The sequence below is a fragment of the Pseudophryne corroboree genome, chromosome 5, assembly GCF_028390025.1.
Source record: "Pseudophryne corroboree isolate aPseCor3 chromosome 5, aPseCor3.hap2, whole genome shotgun sequence".
Taxonomy (NCBI): domain Eukaryota; kingdom Metazoa; phylum Chordata; class Amphibia; order Anura; family Myobatrachidae; genus Pseudophryne; species Pseudophryne corroboree.
In genome coordinates, this window is record NC_086448.1 from 768,718,711 (window position 1) to 768,735,934 (window position 17,224).

Consider the following 17,224-nt stretch of genomic DNA (forward strand, 5'->3'; position numbering starts at 1 on the left):
AAAGCCCTTATCTGATTTTCCATATGGATAGGGCAGAATTGAGGACTCGTCCCCAGTTTCTCCCTAAGGTGGTATCAGCCTTTCATTTGAACCAACCTATCGTGGTGCCTGCGGCTGCTAAAGACTTGGAGGCTTCCAAGTTGTTGGACGTAGTCAGGGCCCTAAAAATTTATGTTTCCAGGACGGCTAGTGTCAGGAAAACTGACTCGCTATTTATCCTGTATGCACCCAACAAGCTGGGTGCTCCTGCTTCAAAGCAGACTATTGCTCGCTGGATCTGTAGTACGATTCAGCTTGCACATTCTGCGGCTGGACTGCCGCATCCTAAATCAGTGAAAGCCCATTCCACGAGGAAGGTGGGCTCTTCTTGGGCGGCTGCCCGAGGGGTCTCGGCTTTACAACTTTGCCGAGCAGCTACTTGGTCGGGGTCAAACACATTTGCTAAATTCTACAAGTTTGACACCCTGGCTGAGGAGGACCTAGAGTTTGCCCATTCGGTGCTGCAGAGTCATCCGCACTCTCCCGCCCGTTTGGGAGCTTTGGTATAATCCCCATGGTCCTTACGGAGTCCCAGCATCCACTTAGGACGTCAGAGATAATAAGATTTTACTCACCGGTAAATCTATTTCTCGTAGTCCGTAGTGGATGCTGGGCGCCCATCCCAAGTGCGGATTGTCTGCAATACTTGTATATAGTTATTGTTTAACTAAAGGGTTATTGTTGAGCCATCTGTTGAGAGGCTCAGTTATTATTCATACTGTTAACTGGGTATAGTATCACGAGTTATACGGTGTGATTGGTGTGGCTGGTATGAGTCTTACCCGGGATTCTAAATCCTTCCTTATTGTGTCAGCTCTTCCGGGCACAGTATCCTAACTGAGGTCTGGAGGAGGGTCATAGGGGGAGGAGCCAGTGCACACCAGGTAGTCCTAAAGCTTTCTTTAGTTGTGCCCAGTCTCCTACGGAGCCGCTATTCCCCATGGTCCTTACGGAGTCCCAGCATCCACTACGGACTGCGAGAAATAGATTTACCGGTGAGTAAAATCTTATTATATATATTATTATGTGTGTGTGTGTGTGTATGTATGTATGTATGTATGTATGTATGTATGTATGTATATATACACATACACATATATATATATATATATAATGTGTATATGTATATATATATATATATATATATATATATATATATGTATATGTGTATATATATATATATATATATATATATATCGTGGGTCGTCGGCCAGTGTGTATGGGCGATACGTCTATGAACTCCGTCGTTCACAGACGTATCGCGTCGGCACCGCAGCACAGCCGATATATTGGCACGTCGCTGTGTGTGTACGGCAGTCGGCCGACCGCCCGTACACATGCTGCGGCAACCGGCGGTGATTGACAGCTGAACTGGGCGGGCGTGTACAGTTCATGAAGTCAGTCCCCGACGGATCGGGCAGTGTGTATGCACAGCACACTGCCCGATCCGTCCATAGATTTATCTGCAGATCAATTGATCTGCAGATATATCTTTCCAGTGTGTACCCACCTTTAGAGTCGGGTGCTGAGACAGTTGGCAGTTGAATGGCGGCCATCTTAGCAAGTTGTACTGACAGGAGGAGCTGATAGAAAAGGCTGGCGCTGCTGCTGTGATTCCTAGCTAGGGAGGCAGGACAGAGACGCGGCTCTGGGAGGTGGCAGACCCTGCAGATATTCCAGAGGTGACGGATATGAACCGCCCTCCCAAAAAGGCCGGTGCAACTACTAAGCAGTTAGAAATCCTGGCAGGATCATCAGGAGAGGTGTAGCAACAAAGCACCTCACATCACTTCACAGTTACAAAGCAGCACATATTAGCAGAGACTGGCCCTACAGAGTGCCCCCTGATAATAACTATATTCCAAACTAGAGTTTTCCCTGTAATGCACTAAACTTTTGCCAGTGACTGCATGATAGAGGATTTACTGCTGTGGTACAGATGGAGCCACGCAAGCCATGGCTCCGTCTGTGGGCGGGTGCGCCTATCGCCAAAAGCATCCACGGGCGCGCGTGCCCGCGACAGAGACTCACCCCGTTCACTTGAATAGGGAATGTCACTGTCCGCGGACAGAGATGCTCTAAATGATAGCGTGTCTGTGCACTCTCGGCGTATCTAGGCGGACGGATCGCCTAGTCACGTCGGGAGTGCACGTTTTACGATGCAGCCGCCTCAGATAAACGCGGCTCCATCTATAGTTATAGCTGCCTAGAACTGAATTAGCAGTCCCGTGCTTCAAACCTGCAGCATCCCGTGCTAAATCAGAGAGTATTAAATTGATCCGTCAGTCAGAATAGGATACAGCATTTCCAGCTGATAGCCAGCTGTGCATAATTGTCGACAGCAACGTAAACCAGGGAAAGCCGCCTGTGAGTTAATCTTATTGCACAGGACATGGCCAGCATTGAATGTTAGTGAGGGAAAGCAAGCGAAAGCGTGACACCCTTCTCTTATAAAATAGGAGAAATGTAAGAGGATACTCCGCACCATTCCTTCCCCTTCAGGGATTTATATAGTCTCCTTCACAGCTCAACAGACATCAGAGTATGGTAACCCCTCTTTTCCTCAGAGAATTGTAAGGAAAAGCAGTCACGGCCCCGTTGGCAGTTTTGTACTTATTCACCACATGGCTAGGAACTTTCATGTGTAGCTACACAGACAGCGGCCAAGAGAGAAAGCATTGCCCTTTTTTTCTCTAACTTCCTAGTGGATGCTGGGGACTCCGTAAGGACCATGGGAATAGACGGGCTCCACAGGAGACTGGGCACTCTAAGAAAGAATTAGTACTACTGGTGTGCACTGGCTCCTCCCTCTATGCCCCTCCTCCAGACCTCAGTTAGAATCTGTGCCCGGAAGGAGCTGGGTGCATTTTAGTGAGCTCTCCTGAGCTTGCTAATAAGAAAGTATTTTCTCTGACGTCCTAGTGGATGCTGGGACTCCGTAAGGACCATGGGGAACAGCGGCTCCGCAGGAGACAGGGCACAAGAATAAAAGCTTTAGGATCAGGTGGTGTGCACTGGCTCCTCCCCCTATGACCCTCCTCCAAGCCTCAGTTAGATTTTTGTGCCCGAACGAGAAGGGTGCAGGCTAGGTGGCTCTCCTGAGCTGCTTAGAATAAAAGTTTAATTTAGGTTTTTTTTATTTTCAGTGAGTCCTGCTGGCAACAGGCTCACTGCATCGTGGGACTAAGGGGAGAAGAAGCGAACTCACCTGCGTGCAGAGTGGATTGGGCTTCTTAGGCTACTGGACATTAGCTCCAGAGGGACGATCACAGGTACAGCCTGGATGGGTCACCGGAGCCGCGCCGCCGTCCCCCTTACAGAGCCAGAAGAGACGAAGAGGTCCGGTGAAATCGGCGGCAGAAGACAATCCTGTCTTCAGACTAAGGTAGCGCACAGCACCGCAGCTGTGCGCCATTGCTCTCAGCACACTTCACACTCCGGTCACCGAGGGTGCAGGGCGCTTGGGGGGGAGCGCCCTGAGACGCAATATAAATGATAATACCTTAGGTGGCAAAAGAATACATCACGTATAGCTCCTGGGCTATATGGATGTATTTTAACCCCTGCCATTTTTACACAAAAAAGCGGGAGATAAGGACGTCGTGAAGGGGCGGAGCCTATCTCCTCAGCACACAAGCGCCATTTTCCCTCACAGTTCCGCTGGAAGGACGGCTCCCTGACTCTCCCCTGCAGTCCTGCTTCAGAATCAGGGTAAAAAAGAGAAGGGGGGGCACTATTGGCAGCAAATGACAATATAAACAGCAGCTATAAGGGAATAACACTTATATAAGGTTATCCCTGTATATATATATATATATATATATATATATATATAGCGCTGGGTGTGTGCTGGCAGACTCTCCCTCTGTCTCTCCAAAGGGCTCGTGGGGTCCTGTCCTCTATCAGAGCATTCCCGGTGTGTGTGCTGTGTGTCGGTACGTGTGTGTCGACATGTATGAGGAGGAAAATGATGTGGAGGCGGAGCAATTGCCTGCGTTAGTGATGTCACCACCTAGGGAGTCGACACCTGACTGGATGATCGTGTTCAAACAATTAAGTGATAATGTCAACACTTTGCAAAAAACTGTTGACGACATGAGACAGCCGGCAAATCAATTAGTGCCTGTCCAGGCGTCTCAGACACCGTCAGGGGCCCTAAAACGCCCGTTACCTCAGTGGGTCGACACAGACACAGATACGGAGTCTAGCGTCGACGGTGATGAGTCGAACGTAATGTCCAGTAGGGCCACACGTTACATGATCACGGCAATGAAGGAAGCATTGCACATTTCTGACACTACAAATACCACTAAGAAGGGTATTATGTGGGGGGTGAAAAAACTACCAATAGTTTTTCCTGAGTCAGATGAATTGAATGAGGTATGTGATAAAGCGTGGGTTTCTCCCGACAAAAAACTGCTAATTTCTAATAAATTATTGGCACTATATCCTTTCCCATCAGAGGTTAGGACACGTTGGGAAACACCCCCTAGGGTAGATAAGGCGCTCACACGTTTATCTAAACAAGTAGCGTTACCGTCTCCTGATACGGCCACCCTCAAAGAACCAGCTGATAGAAGGCTGGAAAATATCCTAAAAAGTATATACACACATACTGGTGTTATACTGCGACCAGCAATCGCTTCAGCCTGGATGTGCAGTGCTGGAGTCGCGTGGTCGGATTCCCTGACTGAAAATATTGATACCCTGGATAGGGACAATATATTGTTAACTATAGAGCATTTGAAGGATGCATTACTATATATGCGTGATGCACAGAGGGATATTTGCACCCTGGCATCAAGAGTAAGTGCTATGTCCATCTCTGCCAGAAGAACGTTATGGACGCGTCAGTGGTCAGGGGATGCGGATTCCAAACGACATATGGAAGTATTGCCGTATAAAGGGGGGGGAGTTATTTGGGGCTGGTCTTTCGGACCTGGTGGCCACGGCAACGGCTGGAAAGTCCACTTTCTTACCCCAGGTCACTTCACATCAACAGAAAAAGACACCGTCTTTTCAAACTCAGTCCTTTCGTTCCCATAAATACAAGCGAGCAAAAGGCCATTCCTTTCTGCCCCGGGGCAGAGGAAGGGGAAAAAGACTGCACCATGCAGCCGCTTCCCAGGATCAGAAGCCTTCCCCTGCTTCTGCCAAGTCTTCAGCATGACGCTGGGGCTTTACAAGCAGACTCAGACTTGGTGGGGGCCCGTCTCAAGAATTTCAACGCGCAGTGGGCTCTCTCGCAAGTGGATCCCTGGATTCTACAGGTAGTATCGCAGGGGTACAAACTGGAATTCGAGGCATTTCCCCCTCGCAGGTTCCTGAAGTCTGCTCTGCCAAAGTCTCCCTCCGACAGGGAGGCAGTTCTGGAAGCCATTCACAAGCTGTATTCCCAGCAGGTGATAATCAAGGTACCCCTCCTACAACAAGGAAAGGGGTATTATTCCACGCTGTTTGTGGTACCGAAGCCGGACGGCTCGGTGAGACCAATTTTAAATCTGAAATCCTTGAACACTTACATAAAAAGGTTCAAATTCAAGATGGAATCACTCAGAGCGGTGATAGCGAACCTGGAAGAAGGGGACTATATGGTGTCTCTGGACATCAAAGATGCTTATCTCCACGTCCCAATCTACCCTTCTCACCAAGGGTATCTCAGGTTTGTAGTACAAGACTGTCATTATCAGTTTCAGACGCTGCCGTTTGGGTTGTCCACGGCACCTCGGGTCTTTACCAAGGTAATGGCCGAAATGATGATTCTTCTTCGAAGAAAAGGCGTATTAATTATCCCTTACTTGGACGATCTACTGATAAGGGCAAGGTCCAGGGAACAGTTAGAAGTCGGAGTAGCACTATCTCAGATAGTGTTACGTCAGCACGGGTGGATCCTAAATATTCCAAAATCGCAGCTGATTCCAACGACACGTCTTCTGTTCCTAGGAATGATTCTGGACACAGTCCAGAAGAAGGTTTTTCTCCCGGAGGAGAAGGCCAAGGAGTTATCCGAGCTAGTCAGGAACCTCCTAAAACCAGCCCAGGTGTCAGTGCATCAGTGCACGAGGGTCCTGGGAAAAATGGTGGCTTCTTACGAAGCAATTCCATTCGGAAGATTCCATGCAAGAACGTTTCAGTGGGATCTACTGGACAAATGGTCCGGTTCACATCTTCAGATGCAGCAGCGGATAACCCTGTCACCAAAGACAAGGGTGTCTCTCCTGTGGTGGTTGCAGAGTGCTCATCTTCTAGAGGGCCGCAGATTCGGCATTCAGGATTGGATCCTGGTGACCACGGATGCAAGCCTGAGAGGCTGGGGAGCAGTCACACAGGGAAAAAACTTCCAGGGCTTGTGGTCAAGCATGGAAACATCTCTTCATATAAACATTCTGGAACTACGGGCCATTTACAATGCCCTAAGTCAAGCGAAACCCCTGCTTCAGGGTCAGGCGGTATTGATCCAATCGGACAACATCACGTCAGTCGCCCACGTAAACAGACAGGGCGGCACAAGAAGCAGGAGGGCAATGGCAGAGGCTGCAAGGATTCTTCGCTGGGCGGAAAATCATGTGATAGCTCTGTCAGCAGTGTTCATTCCGGGAGTGGACAACTGGGAAGCAGACTTCCTCAGCAGACACGACCTTCACCCGGGAGAGTGGGGACTTCACCCAGAAGTCTTCCACCTGATTGTAAACCGTTGGGAAAAACCAAAGGTGGACATGATGGCGTCACGTCTAAACAAAAAATTAGACAGATATTGCGCCAGGTCAAGGGACCCTCAGGCAATAGCGGTGGACGCTCTGGTGACACCGTGGGTGTACCAGTCAGTGTATGTGTTCCCTCCTCTGCCTCTCATACCAAAAGTACTGAGAATCATAAGAAGGAGAGGAGTAAGAACGATACTCGTGGTTCCGGATTGGCCAAGAAGGACTTGGTACCCGGAACTTCAGGAGATGCTCACGGAAGACCCGTGGCCTCTACCTCTAAGAAAGGACCTGCTCCAGCAGGGGCCTTGTCTGTTCCAAGACTTACCGCGGCTGCGTTTGACGGCATGGCGGTTGAACGCCGGATCCTGAAGGAAAAAGGCATTCCAGATGAAGTCATCCCTACCCTGGTCAAAGCCAGGAAGGATGTAACCGCAAAACATTATCACCGCATTTGGCGAAAATATGTTGCGTGGTGTGAGGCCAAGAAGGCCCCTACAGAGGAATTTCAACTGGGTCGTTTCCTCCATTTCCTGCAAACAGGACTGTCTATGGGCCTAAAATTAGGGTCCATTAAGGTTCAAATTTCGGCCCTGTCGATTTTCTTCCAGAAAGAACTGGCTTCAGTACCTGAAGTTCAGACATTTGTAAAAGGGGTACTGCATATACAACCTCCTTTTGTGCCTCCAGTGGCACCTTGGGATCTCACTGTTGTTTTGAGGTTCCTTAAGTCACATTGGTTTGAACCACTCACCACTGTGGACTTAAAATATCTCACATGGAAGGTGACGATGCTATTAGCCCTGGCTTCAGCCAGGCGTGTGTCAGAATTGGCGGCTTTATCATATAAAAGCCCTTACTTAATTTTTCATTCTGACAGGGCAGATTTGAGGACTCGTCCTCAATTTCTCCCTAAGGTGGTTTCTGCTTTTCACATGAACCAACCTATTGTGGTGCCGGCGGCTACTAGGGACTTGGAGGACTCCAAGTTACTTGACGTTGTCAGGGCCCTGAAAATATATGTTTCCAGGACGGCTGGAGTCAGAAAGTCTGACTCGCTGTTTATCCTGTATGCACCCAACAAGCTGGGTGCTCCTGCTTCTAAGCAGACTATTGCTCGTTGGATTTGTAGTACAATTCAGCTTGCACATTCTGTGGCAGGCCTGCCACAGCCTAAATCTGTAAAAGCCCATTCCACAAGGAAAGTGGGCTCATCTTGGGCGGCTGCCCGAGGGGTCTCGGCTTTACAACTTTGCCGAGCAGCTACTTGGTCAGGGGCAAACACGTTTGCTAAATTCTACAAATTTGATACCCTGGCTGAGGAGGACCTGGAGTTCTCTCATTCGGTGCTGCAGAGTCATCCGCACTCTCCCGCCCGTTTGGGAGCTTTGGTATAATCCCCATGGTCCTTACGGAGTCCCAGCATCCACTAGGACGTCAGAGAAAATAAGATTTTACTTACCGATAAATCTATTTCTCGTAGTCCGTAGTGGATGCTGGGCGCCCATCCCAAGTGCGGATTGTCTGCAATACTTGTACATAGTTATTGTTAACAAAATCGGGTTATTGTTGTTGTGAGCCATCTTTTCAGAGGCTCCTTCGTTGTTATCATACTGTTAACTGGGTTCAGATCACGAGTTGTACGGTGTGATTGGTGTGGCTGGTATGAGTCTTACCCGGGATTCAATATCCTTCCTTATTATGTACGCTCGTCCGGGCACAGTATCCTAACTGAGGCTTGGAGGAGGGTCATAGGGGGAGGAGCCAGTGCACACCACCTGATCCTAAAGCTTTTATTCTTGTGCCCTGTCTCCTGCGGAGCCGCTGTTCCCCATGGTCCTTACGGAGTCCCAGCATCCACTACGGACTACGAGAAATAGATTTATCGGTAAGTAAAATCTTTATTTTGGTTAGGTTTTTTTATTTTCAGAGAGCTTCTGCTGGCAACAGACTCTCTGCTACGTGGGACTGAGGGGAGAGAAGCAAACCTACTAACTGCGGCTAGATTGCGCTTCTTAGGCTACTGGACACCATTCGCTCCAGAGGGATCGAACACAGGAACTTAACCTTGGTCGTCCGTTCCCGGAGCCGCGCCGCCGTCCCCCTCGCAGAGCCAGAAGACAGAAGCCGGCGGGTGAAGCAAGAAGACGTTAAAATCGGCGGCAGAAGACTCCTGTCTTCATATGAGGTAGCGCACAGCACTGCAGCTGTGCGCCATTGCTCCCACACCAACCCACACACTCCGGTCACTGTAGGGTGCAGGGCGCAGAGGGGGGCGCCCTGGGCAGCAATTGAGTACCTCCTGGCAAAATGCAGCATATATACAGCTGTGCACTGTATATATGCATGAGCCCCCGCCATTTTTTACACCAAATCGCGGGACAGAAGCCCGCCGCTGAGGGGGCGGGGCTTCTTCCTCAGCACTCACCAGCGCCATTTTCTCTCCACAGCTCCGCTGAGAGGAAGCTCCCCAGGCTCTCCCCTGCAGACTCACGGTAGAAAGAGGGTAAAAAGAGAGGGGGGGGGCACATAAATTTAGCGCATTAATCATATATACAGCAGCTACTGGGTAAACACTAAGTTACTGTGTGATTCCTGGGTTATATAGCGCTGGGGTGTGTGCTGGCAGACTCTTTCTCTGTCTCTCCAAAAGGCCTTGTGGGGGTCCTGTCCTCATATAGAGCATCCCCTGTGTGTGGTGTGTCGGTACGCTTGTGTCGACATGTTTGACGAGGAGGGCTATGTGGAGGCAGAGCAGGTGCAGATGGATGAGGTGTCTCCGCCGACGGCGCCGACACCTGATTGGATGGATATGTGGAAGGTGTTAAATGATAATGTAAACTCCTTGCATAAAAGGTTGGATAAAGCTGAAGCCTTGGGACAGTCGGGGTCTCAGCCCATGCCTGATCCTACAGCGCAGAGGCCGTCAGGGTCTCAGAAGCGCCCACTATCCCAAATTGTTGACACAGATATCGACACGGATTCTGACTCCAGTGTCGATGGCGATGATGCAAAATTGCAGCCTAAAATGACTAAAGCCATCCGCTACATGATTATAGCAATGAAGGATGTATTGCACATATCAGAGGTAAACCCTGTGCCTGACAAGAGGGTTTATATGTTTGGGGAGAAAAAGCAAGAGGTGACTTTTCCCCCTTCACATGAGTTAAATGAGTTATGTGAAAAAGCGTGGGATTCTCCTGATAGGAAAGTGCTGATTTCCAAAAGGTTACTTATGGCGTACCCTTTCCCGCCAACGGACAGGATGCGCTGGGAATCCTCCCCTAGGGTAGACAAAGTTTTGACACGCTTATCTAAGAAGGTGGCCCTGCCGTCACAGGATACGGCCTCCCTAAAGGATCCTGCGGATAGGAAGCAGGAAGGTATCATGAAGTCTGTTTATACACATTCAGGTACTCTACTGAGGCCGGCAATTGCGTCGGCCTGGATGTGTAGTGCTATAGCAGCATGGACAGATACTCTGTCTGAGGAACTGGATACCTTGGACAAGGATACTATTTTGCTAACCCTGGGGCATATAAAAGACGCTGTCCTATATATGAGGGATGCCCAGAGGGACATTTGCCTACTGGGCTGTAGAATAAATGCAATGTCGGTTTCTGCCAGAAGGGTCCTGTGGACTCTGCAATGGACAGGTGATGCCGACTCTAAAAAGCACATGGAGGTTTTACCTTATAAGGGTGAGGAATTGTTTGGGGACGGTCTCTCTGACCTAGTTTCCACAGCTACGGCTGGGAAGTCAAATTTTTTGCCAAATGTTCCCTCACAACCTAAGAAAGCACCGTATTACCAAATGCAGTCCTTTCGATCACAAAAAAGCAAGAAAGTCAGAGGTGCATCCTTTCTTGCCAGAGGCAGGGGTAGAGGAAAGAAGCTGCACCATACAGCTAGTTCCCAGGAACAGAAGTCCTCCCCGGCTTCCACTAAATCCACCGCATGACGCTGGGGCTCCACAGGTGGAGCCGGGAGCGGTGGGGGCGCGTCTCCGAAATTTCAGCCACCAGTGGGTTCGCTCACAGGTGGATCCCTGGGCTATACAGATTGTGTCTCAGGGATACAAGCTGGAATTTGAAGTGATGCCCCCTCACCGTTACCTCAAATCGGCCCTGCCAGCTTCCTCCATGGAAAGGGAGGTAGTGTTAGCGGCAATTCACAAGTTATATCTCCAGCAGGTGGTGGTAAAGGTTCCCCTCCTTCAACAGGGAAGGGGTTACTATTCCACAATGTTTGTGGTACCGAACCGGACGGTTCGGTCAGACCCATATTGAATTTAAAGTCCCTGAACATTTATCTGAAAAGATTCAAGTTCAAAATGGAATCGCTCAGAGCGGTCATTGCAAGCCTGGAAGAGGGGGATTTTATGGTGTCTCTGGACATCAAGGATGCTTACTTGCATGTCCCCATTTATCTACCTCATCAGGAGTACCTCAGATTTGTGGTACAGGACTGTCATTACCAATTCCAGACGTTGCCGTTTGGTCTGTCCACGGCACCGAGAATATTTACCAAGGTAATGGCGGAAATGATGGTGCTCCTTCGAAAGCAAGGAGTCACAATTATCCCATACTTGGACGATCTCCTCATAAAGGCGAGGTCCAGAGAGCAGTTGCTGATCAGCGTAGCACACTCTCAGGAGGTGTTGCAACAGCACGGCTGGATTCTGAATATCCCAAAGTCGCAGCTGATTCCTACGACGCGTCTGCCCCTTCTGGGCATGATTCTGGACACAGACCAGAAGAAGGTGTTTCTCCCGGCGGAGAAGGCTCAGGAGCTTGTGACTCTAGTCAGAGACCTCTTAAAACCAAAACAGGTGTCGGTGCATCACTGCACGCGAGTCCTGGGAAAGATGGTGGCGTCATACGAAGCCATTCCCTTCGGCAGGTTCCATGCGAGAATCTTTCAGTGGGATCTGTTGGACAAGTGGTCCGGATCGCATCTTCAGATGCATCGGCTGATCACCCTATCCTCCAGGGCCAGGGTGTCTCTTCTGTGGTGGCTGCAGAGTGCTCACCTTCTCGAGGGCCGCAGGTTTGGCATACAGGACTGGGTCCTGGTGACCACGGATGCAAGCCTCCGAGGGTGGGGGGCAGTCACTCGGGGAAGAAACTTCCAAGGGTTGTGGTCAAGTCAGGAGGCTTGTCTGCACATCAATATCCTGGAACTAAGGGCCATATACAACGCCCTGAGTCAAGCGGAGCCTCTGCTTCGCAACCAACTGGTACTGATTCAGTCAGACAACATCACAGCGGTGGCTCATGTAAACCGCCAGGGCGGCACAAGAAGCAGGGTGGCGATGGCGGAAGCCACCAGGATTCTTCGTTGGGCGGAGAATCACGTGCAAGCACTGTCAGCAGTGTTCATTCCGGGAGTGGACAACTGGGAAGCAGACTTCCTCAGCAGGCACGACCTCCACCCGGGAGAGTGGGGACTTCATCAAGAAGTCTTCACGCAGATTACAAATCGATGGGAACTGCCACAGGTGGACATGATGGCATACCGCCTCAACAAAAAGCTAATAAGGTATTGCGCCAGGTCAAGGGACCCTCAGGCGATAGCTGTGGACGCACTAGTCACACCGTGGGTGTTCCAGTCGGTCTATGTATTTCCTCCTCTTCCTCTCATACCCAAGGTGCTGAGAATCGTAAGAAAAAGAGGAGTGAGAACAATACTCATTGTTCCGGATTGGCCAAGAAGGACTTGGTACCCGGAACTGCAAGAAATGCTCACAGAGGACCCATGGCCTCTGCCTCTCAGACAGGTCCTGCTGCAGCAGGGGCCCTGTCTGTTCCAAGACTTACCGCGGCTGCGTTTGATGGCATGGCGGTTGAACGCCGGATCCTAGCGGAAAAAGGCATTCCGGATGAAGTTATTCCTACGCTAATAAAGGCTAGGAAGGACGTGACACCAAAACACTATCACCGTATATGGCGAAAATATGTTGCTTGGTGTGAGGCCAGGAAGGCCCCTACAGAGGAATTCCAGCTGGGCCGGTCCCTGCACTTCCTACAGTCAGGAGTGACTTTGGGCTTGAAATTGGGGTCCATAAAGGTCCAGATTTCAGCCCTATCCATTTTCTTTCAAAGAGAACTGGCTTCTCTTCCTGAGGTTCAGACGTTTGTTAAGGAAGTGCTGCATATTCAGCCCCCCTTTGTGCCACCAGTGGCACCTTGGGATCTCAACGTGGTGTTGGGTTTCCTGAAATCCCACTGGTTTGAGCCACTTAAGACCGTGGAGCTAAAGTATCTCACGTGAAAAGTGGTCATGCTATTGGCCTTAGCTTCGGCTAGGCGTGTGTCAGAATTGGCGGCTTTGTCATGTAAAAGCCCCTATCTGGTTTTCCATGCGGACAGGGCAGAATTACGGACTCGTCCACAATTTCTGCCGAAGGTGGTGTCATCTTTTCATTTGAACCAACCTATTGTAGTGCCTGCGGCCACTCGAGACTTGGAGGATTCCAAGTTGCTTTATGTAGTCAGGGCTTTGAAGATTTATGTGGCCAGAACGGCTGGAGTCAGGAAAACTGACTCGCTATTTATCCTGTATGCATCCAACAAGCTGGGTGCTCCTGCTTCAAAGCAAACTATTGCTCGCTGGATCTGTAACACGATTCAGCAGGCTCATTCTGCGGCGGGATTGCCGCATCCAAAATCAGTAAAAGCCCATTCCACAAGGAAAGTGGGCTCTTCTTGGGCGGCTGCCCGAGGGGTCTCGGCATTACAGCTTTGCCGAACAGCTACTTGGTCGGGTTCAAACACCTTTGCAAAATTCTACAAGTTTGACACCCTGGCTGAGGAGGACCTTGTGTTTGCCCATTTGGTGCTGCAGAGTCATCCGTACTCTCCCGCCCGTTTGGGAGCTTTGGTATAATCCCCATGGTCCTTACGGAGTCCCCAGCATCCACTAGGACGTTAGAGAAAATAAGATTTTACTCACCGGTAAATCTATTTCTCGTAGTCCGTAGTGGATGCTGGGCGCCTGTCCCAAGTGCGGACTTCTTCTGCAATACTTGTATATAGTTATCGCTTAAATAAGGGTTATGTTATGGTTGCATCAGGGTTGTTTGATGCTCTGTTGTTGTTCATACTGTTAACTGGGTATGTTATCACAAGTTATACGGTGTGATTGGTGTGGCTGGTATGAGTCTTACCCTGGATTCCAAAATCCTTTCCTTGTAATGTCAGCTCTTCCGGGCACAGTTTCCTTAACTGAGGTCTGGAGGAGGGGCATAGAGGGAGGAGCCAGTGCACATCAGTAGTACTAATTCTTTCTTAGAGTACCCAGTCTCCTGCGGAGCCCGTCTATTCCCATGGTCCTTACGGAGTCCCCAGCATCCACTACGGACTACGAGAAATAGATTTACCGGTGAGTAAAATCTTATTATTTTTTTTATTTTTTTAATGAACGTTGCTCAATGCCCTATACCCCTATTGGATAAAGCCGGAATAAGGTACCCAAAGTGCACCATCTTTAACCACTTGCCTGGCATGGTCGTATCAGATGCAACCACACCAGGCAGTGTTTTATCTGACTTGGTCGCATCAGATAAATAGTGTTAGCAGCGGCAGGGAAGAGAAACTTCCCTCCGCTGCTGCTGTCAGAGAGACCGGAAGGTCCCTCTGCCTCTCTGCACGCTCCCCACAGTGTTGCTGTGCTGCCGATCATTGCTGATCGGTCAGCACGGCAGGATCCCCTCTTCCCCCCCAGACACCCCGCCCAGCGGCTGCAGACCATAGCAGCCACTGGGGAAGTGTAAAACAACCCCCCAAACCACCCCCAGACCAGCCCCCCTGGCGGCTGTCCGGGCTCGAAAAGGTAAAATCGTTATTCACCGTTGTATACTGTATTGTCAAAGATTGCAATTTGACTTTAAGGAAAGTTTAGAAAGTAGCAGTAGGTTTCTCAGAGTAGACTTCTTCTAACTAGTCTGTGGAAGTGCAAAGAGACGTGATAAAGAACAAAGAAACCTAACCTACAGGTAAAAGAAAAAATATCTATTGCATCCCATCATTAATGGGTATGTTCAATTAGGGTCGGATCCATTCCGACAACCCCTATTCAATCTCATCTAAATTCGACTTTTAAAAAGTTTTATTGAGATGAGGGACCCAGAGGAGGAGAGGGGGCGGGAGCCACGGGGAGACCATCGGGGACAGCCGCGGGCAGACGGAGGAGATCAGCGCTACAGTAGCGCTGCAGGAGGATGTCTCACAGCCGCCCGACCTCACGGCAGTGTCCACCCGGCTCCAGCAAGCGTGACCTCACTTGCTGGAGTCGGGTGGACGCTGCCGTGAGCGGCGCGGCTGTGAGACATCCTGCTCAGTCCGACATTTTTTTATGTCGGACTGAGATGGTCGAAAAGGGGGCCAAAACGCACATGCTTTTTGACAAGTCGAATTCCTCGACTTGTCGAATATATTGAATAGGTTGGAACCCCTTCCGACCTAAAAAAAAAGTCGAAAACTGCCGTCTTTTCGAAAGACTGCAGCTTTTGACGTCAATTGAATATACCCCTAAAACACTTACCTGGGTATCGCACATAGAGGATATACTGTGTGTGTGTGTGTGTGTGTGTGTGTGTGTATATGTATATGTGTGTGTGTGTGTGTGTGTGTGTATATATATATATATATATATATATATATAAGTTGTAACACTGTAGGGGTGCAAGGCGCCTTTTCCTGGGGAATATGGCCGCATGCAGCAGCTGAGGAACAACACAAGTCCAGTTTCTGGTACAACTGACCCCGGCCAGTTTTATTGAAACAGAAAATAAAACAAACCCCAAAATAAAAATACCTTGCCTGTCCGGCACTAACTAAACATAAGATATTCCTAACTGTCACTAAACAAAACACAGAGTTCTTCAGTACATACTGTATAGCTTACTTGCATCAGAAAACGTGTCTCTCACACACAGATCCTGCAGCCTTCCCAGGCAGTCTGCCTATACTAATCAGGTTAGAAGCACTATAACACTCTTACACAGCTGAAACCCTGATTAGCCCTCTGTGAGGCCAAAGACCCGAACTGGGCCCAATGTCTAGAACTCGCCTTATCTCTCTCTCAGAGCCTTTACCCAGCTTTTACAGCAAACTGAAAAGGTTCAGACAAAACAAAAAGCATTTTTCCTAGAAGTTAACATTTTCTAAAACATGTAAGACAAGAACCTGGGACAAATATACCTGCCCTCAAACACTATCCCAGTGTTCTTGTCACATATCCCCCTCCCCTGTTTCGACCTAGGGGCCGGAACACTTGTAGCCCCCAAACAGAAGATGCGAGACAATGCATCTGCGTTGGCCAATTGTGTTCCCGGTCTATGTTCAACAGTAAACTTAAAATCCTGCAACGCTAGAAACCATCTAGTTACCCGAGCATTCTTGCCTCTATTTACATACATCCATTTTAAAGGGGCATGATCCGTCACTAGTCTGAATTGTCTACCCAAGAGGTAATATCTCAAGGTATCTAGTGCCCACTTAATGGCCAAAGCCTCCTTTTCCACAATGGCATACCTTTTTTCATGCTCATTGAGTTTCCTACTCAAATAAATGATAGGGTGTTCGTCCCCATCTCTGGTTTGGGACAGCACAGCACCTATCCCTACCTCTGAGGCATCTGTCTGTACCACAAATTCTTTTGAAAAATCTGGTGTTATCAACACCGGTTGTGAACACAAAGCCACTTTTAACGCTTGGAACGCCTTTTCTGCATCAGGGTTCCATTTCACCACATTTGACTGCTTCCCTTTGGTAAGGTCTGACAACGGCACCGCTGTGGTCGCAAAATTGGAAATAAACCGTCTATAGTACCCAGCAATTCCCAAAATAGCCCTTACCTGTTTTTTATTCACTGGACGAGGCCAGTTTTGAATAGCATCAACTTTATTCAATTGGGGCCTAATCAGACCTCTGCCTATGGTGAAGCCCAAGTATTTGACCTCCTCCATTGCGAGGCAGCACTTCTTTGGGTTAGCAGTTAACCCTGCCTCTCTGATTGAGTCCAGTACTGCTTGTACTTTAACCAAATGGGACCCCCAGTCTTTACTGTGAATTACCACATCATCCAAATAGGCAGCTGCATATTTTCTATGGGGCCTCAAAATTTTATCCATCGCCCGTTGAAAGGTTGCTGGAGCCCCATGCAACCCAAAGGGTAACATCTTATACTGGTACAGCCCCTCCGGAACCGAAAAGGCTGTTTTTTCTTTGGCGCTATCAGATAAAGGTATTTGCCAGTAACCTTTGGTCAGGTCCAATGTGGTGAGAAACCTGGCTGTTCCCAGCCTTTCTACAAGCTCATCCACACGGGGCATGGGGTATGCGTCAAACTTGGACACCTCATTTAACTTACGAAAGTCATTACAGAAGCGTATGCTACCGTCGGGCTTCGGGATGAGCACTATGGGACTGGACCACTCACTGTTAGACTCCTCTATGACTCCAAGTTCTAACATGGTTTTA

General features: G+C 49.2%; 1 protein-coding gene across 4 annotated transcripts in view; it reads left to right on the forward strand.

Annotated features, from left to right (window-relative positions):
- Positions 1 to 17,224, forward strand: part of FZD6 (frizzled class receptor 6) — a 158,113-nt gene that overhangs the window by 93,431 nt on the left and 47,458 nt on the right. Inside the window, exon 1 of one of the 4 annotated variants that reach the window (XM_063924244.1) lies at positions 1,648 to 1,721. The exons of 2 other annotated variants lie outside the window; for them this stretch is intronic. Coding sequence is in view for 1 of the 2 variants with exons in the window: in XM_063924243.1 (XP_063780313.1) it covers positions 1,731 to 1,802 (72 nt within the window). In the remaining variant the exon portion in view is untranslated. Of the gene's footprint in view, positions 1 to 1,647; positions 1,803 to 17,224 lie in introns of those variants that run through there. One more of the 4 variants, XM_063924243.1, reaches the window with a different exon arrangement.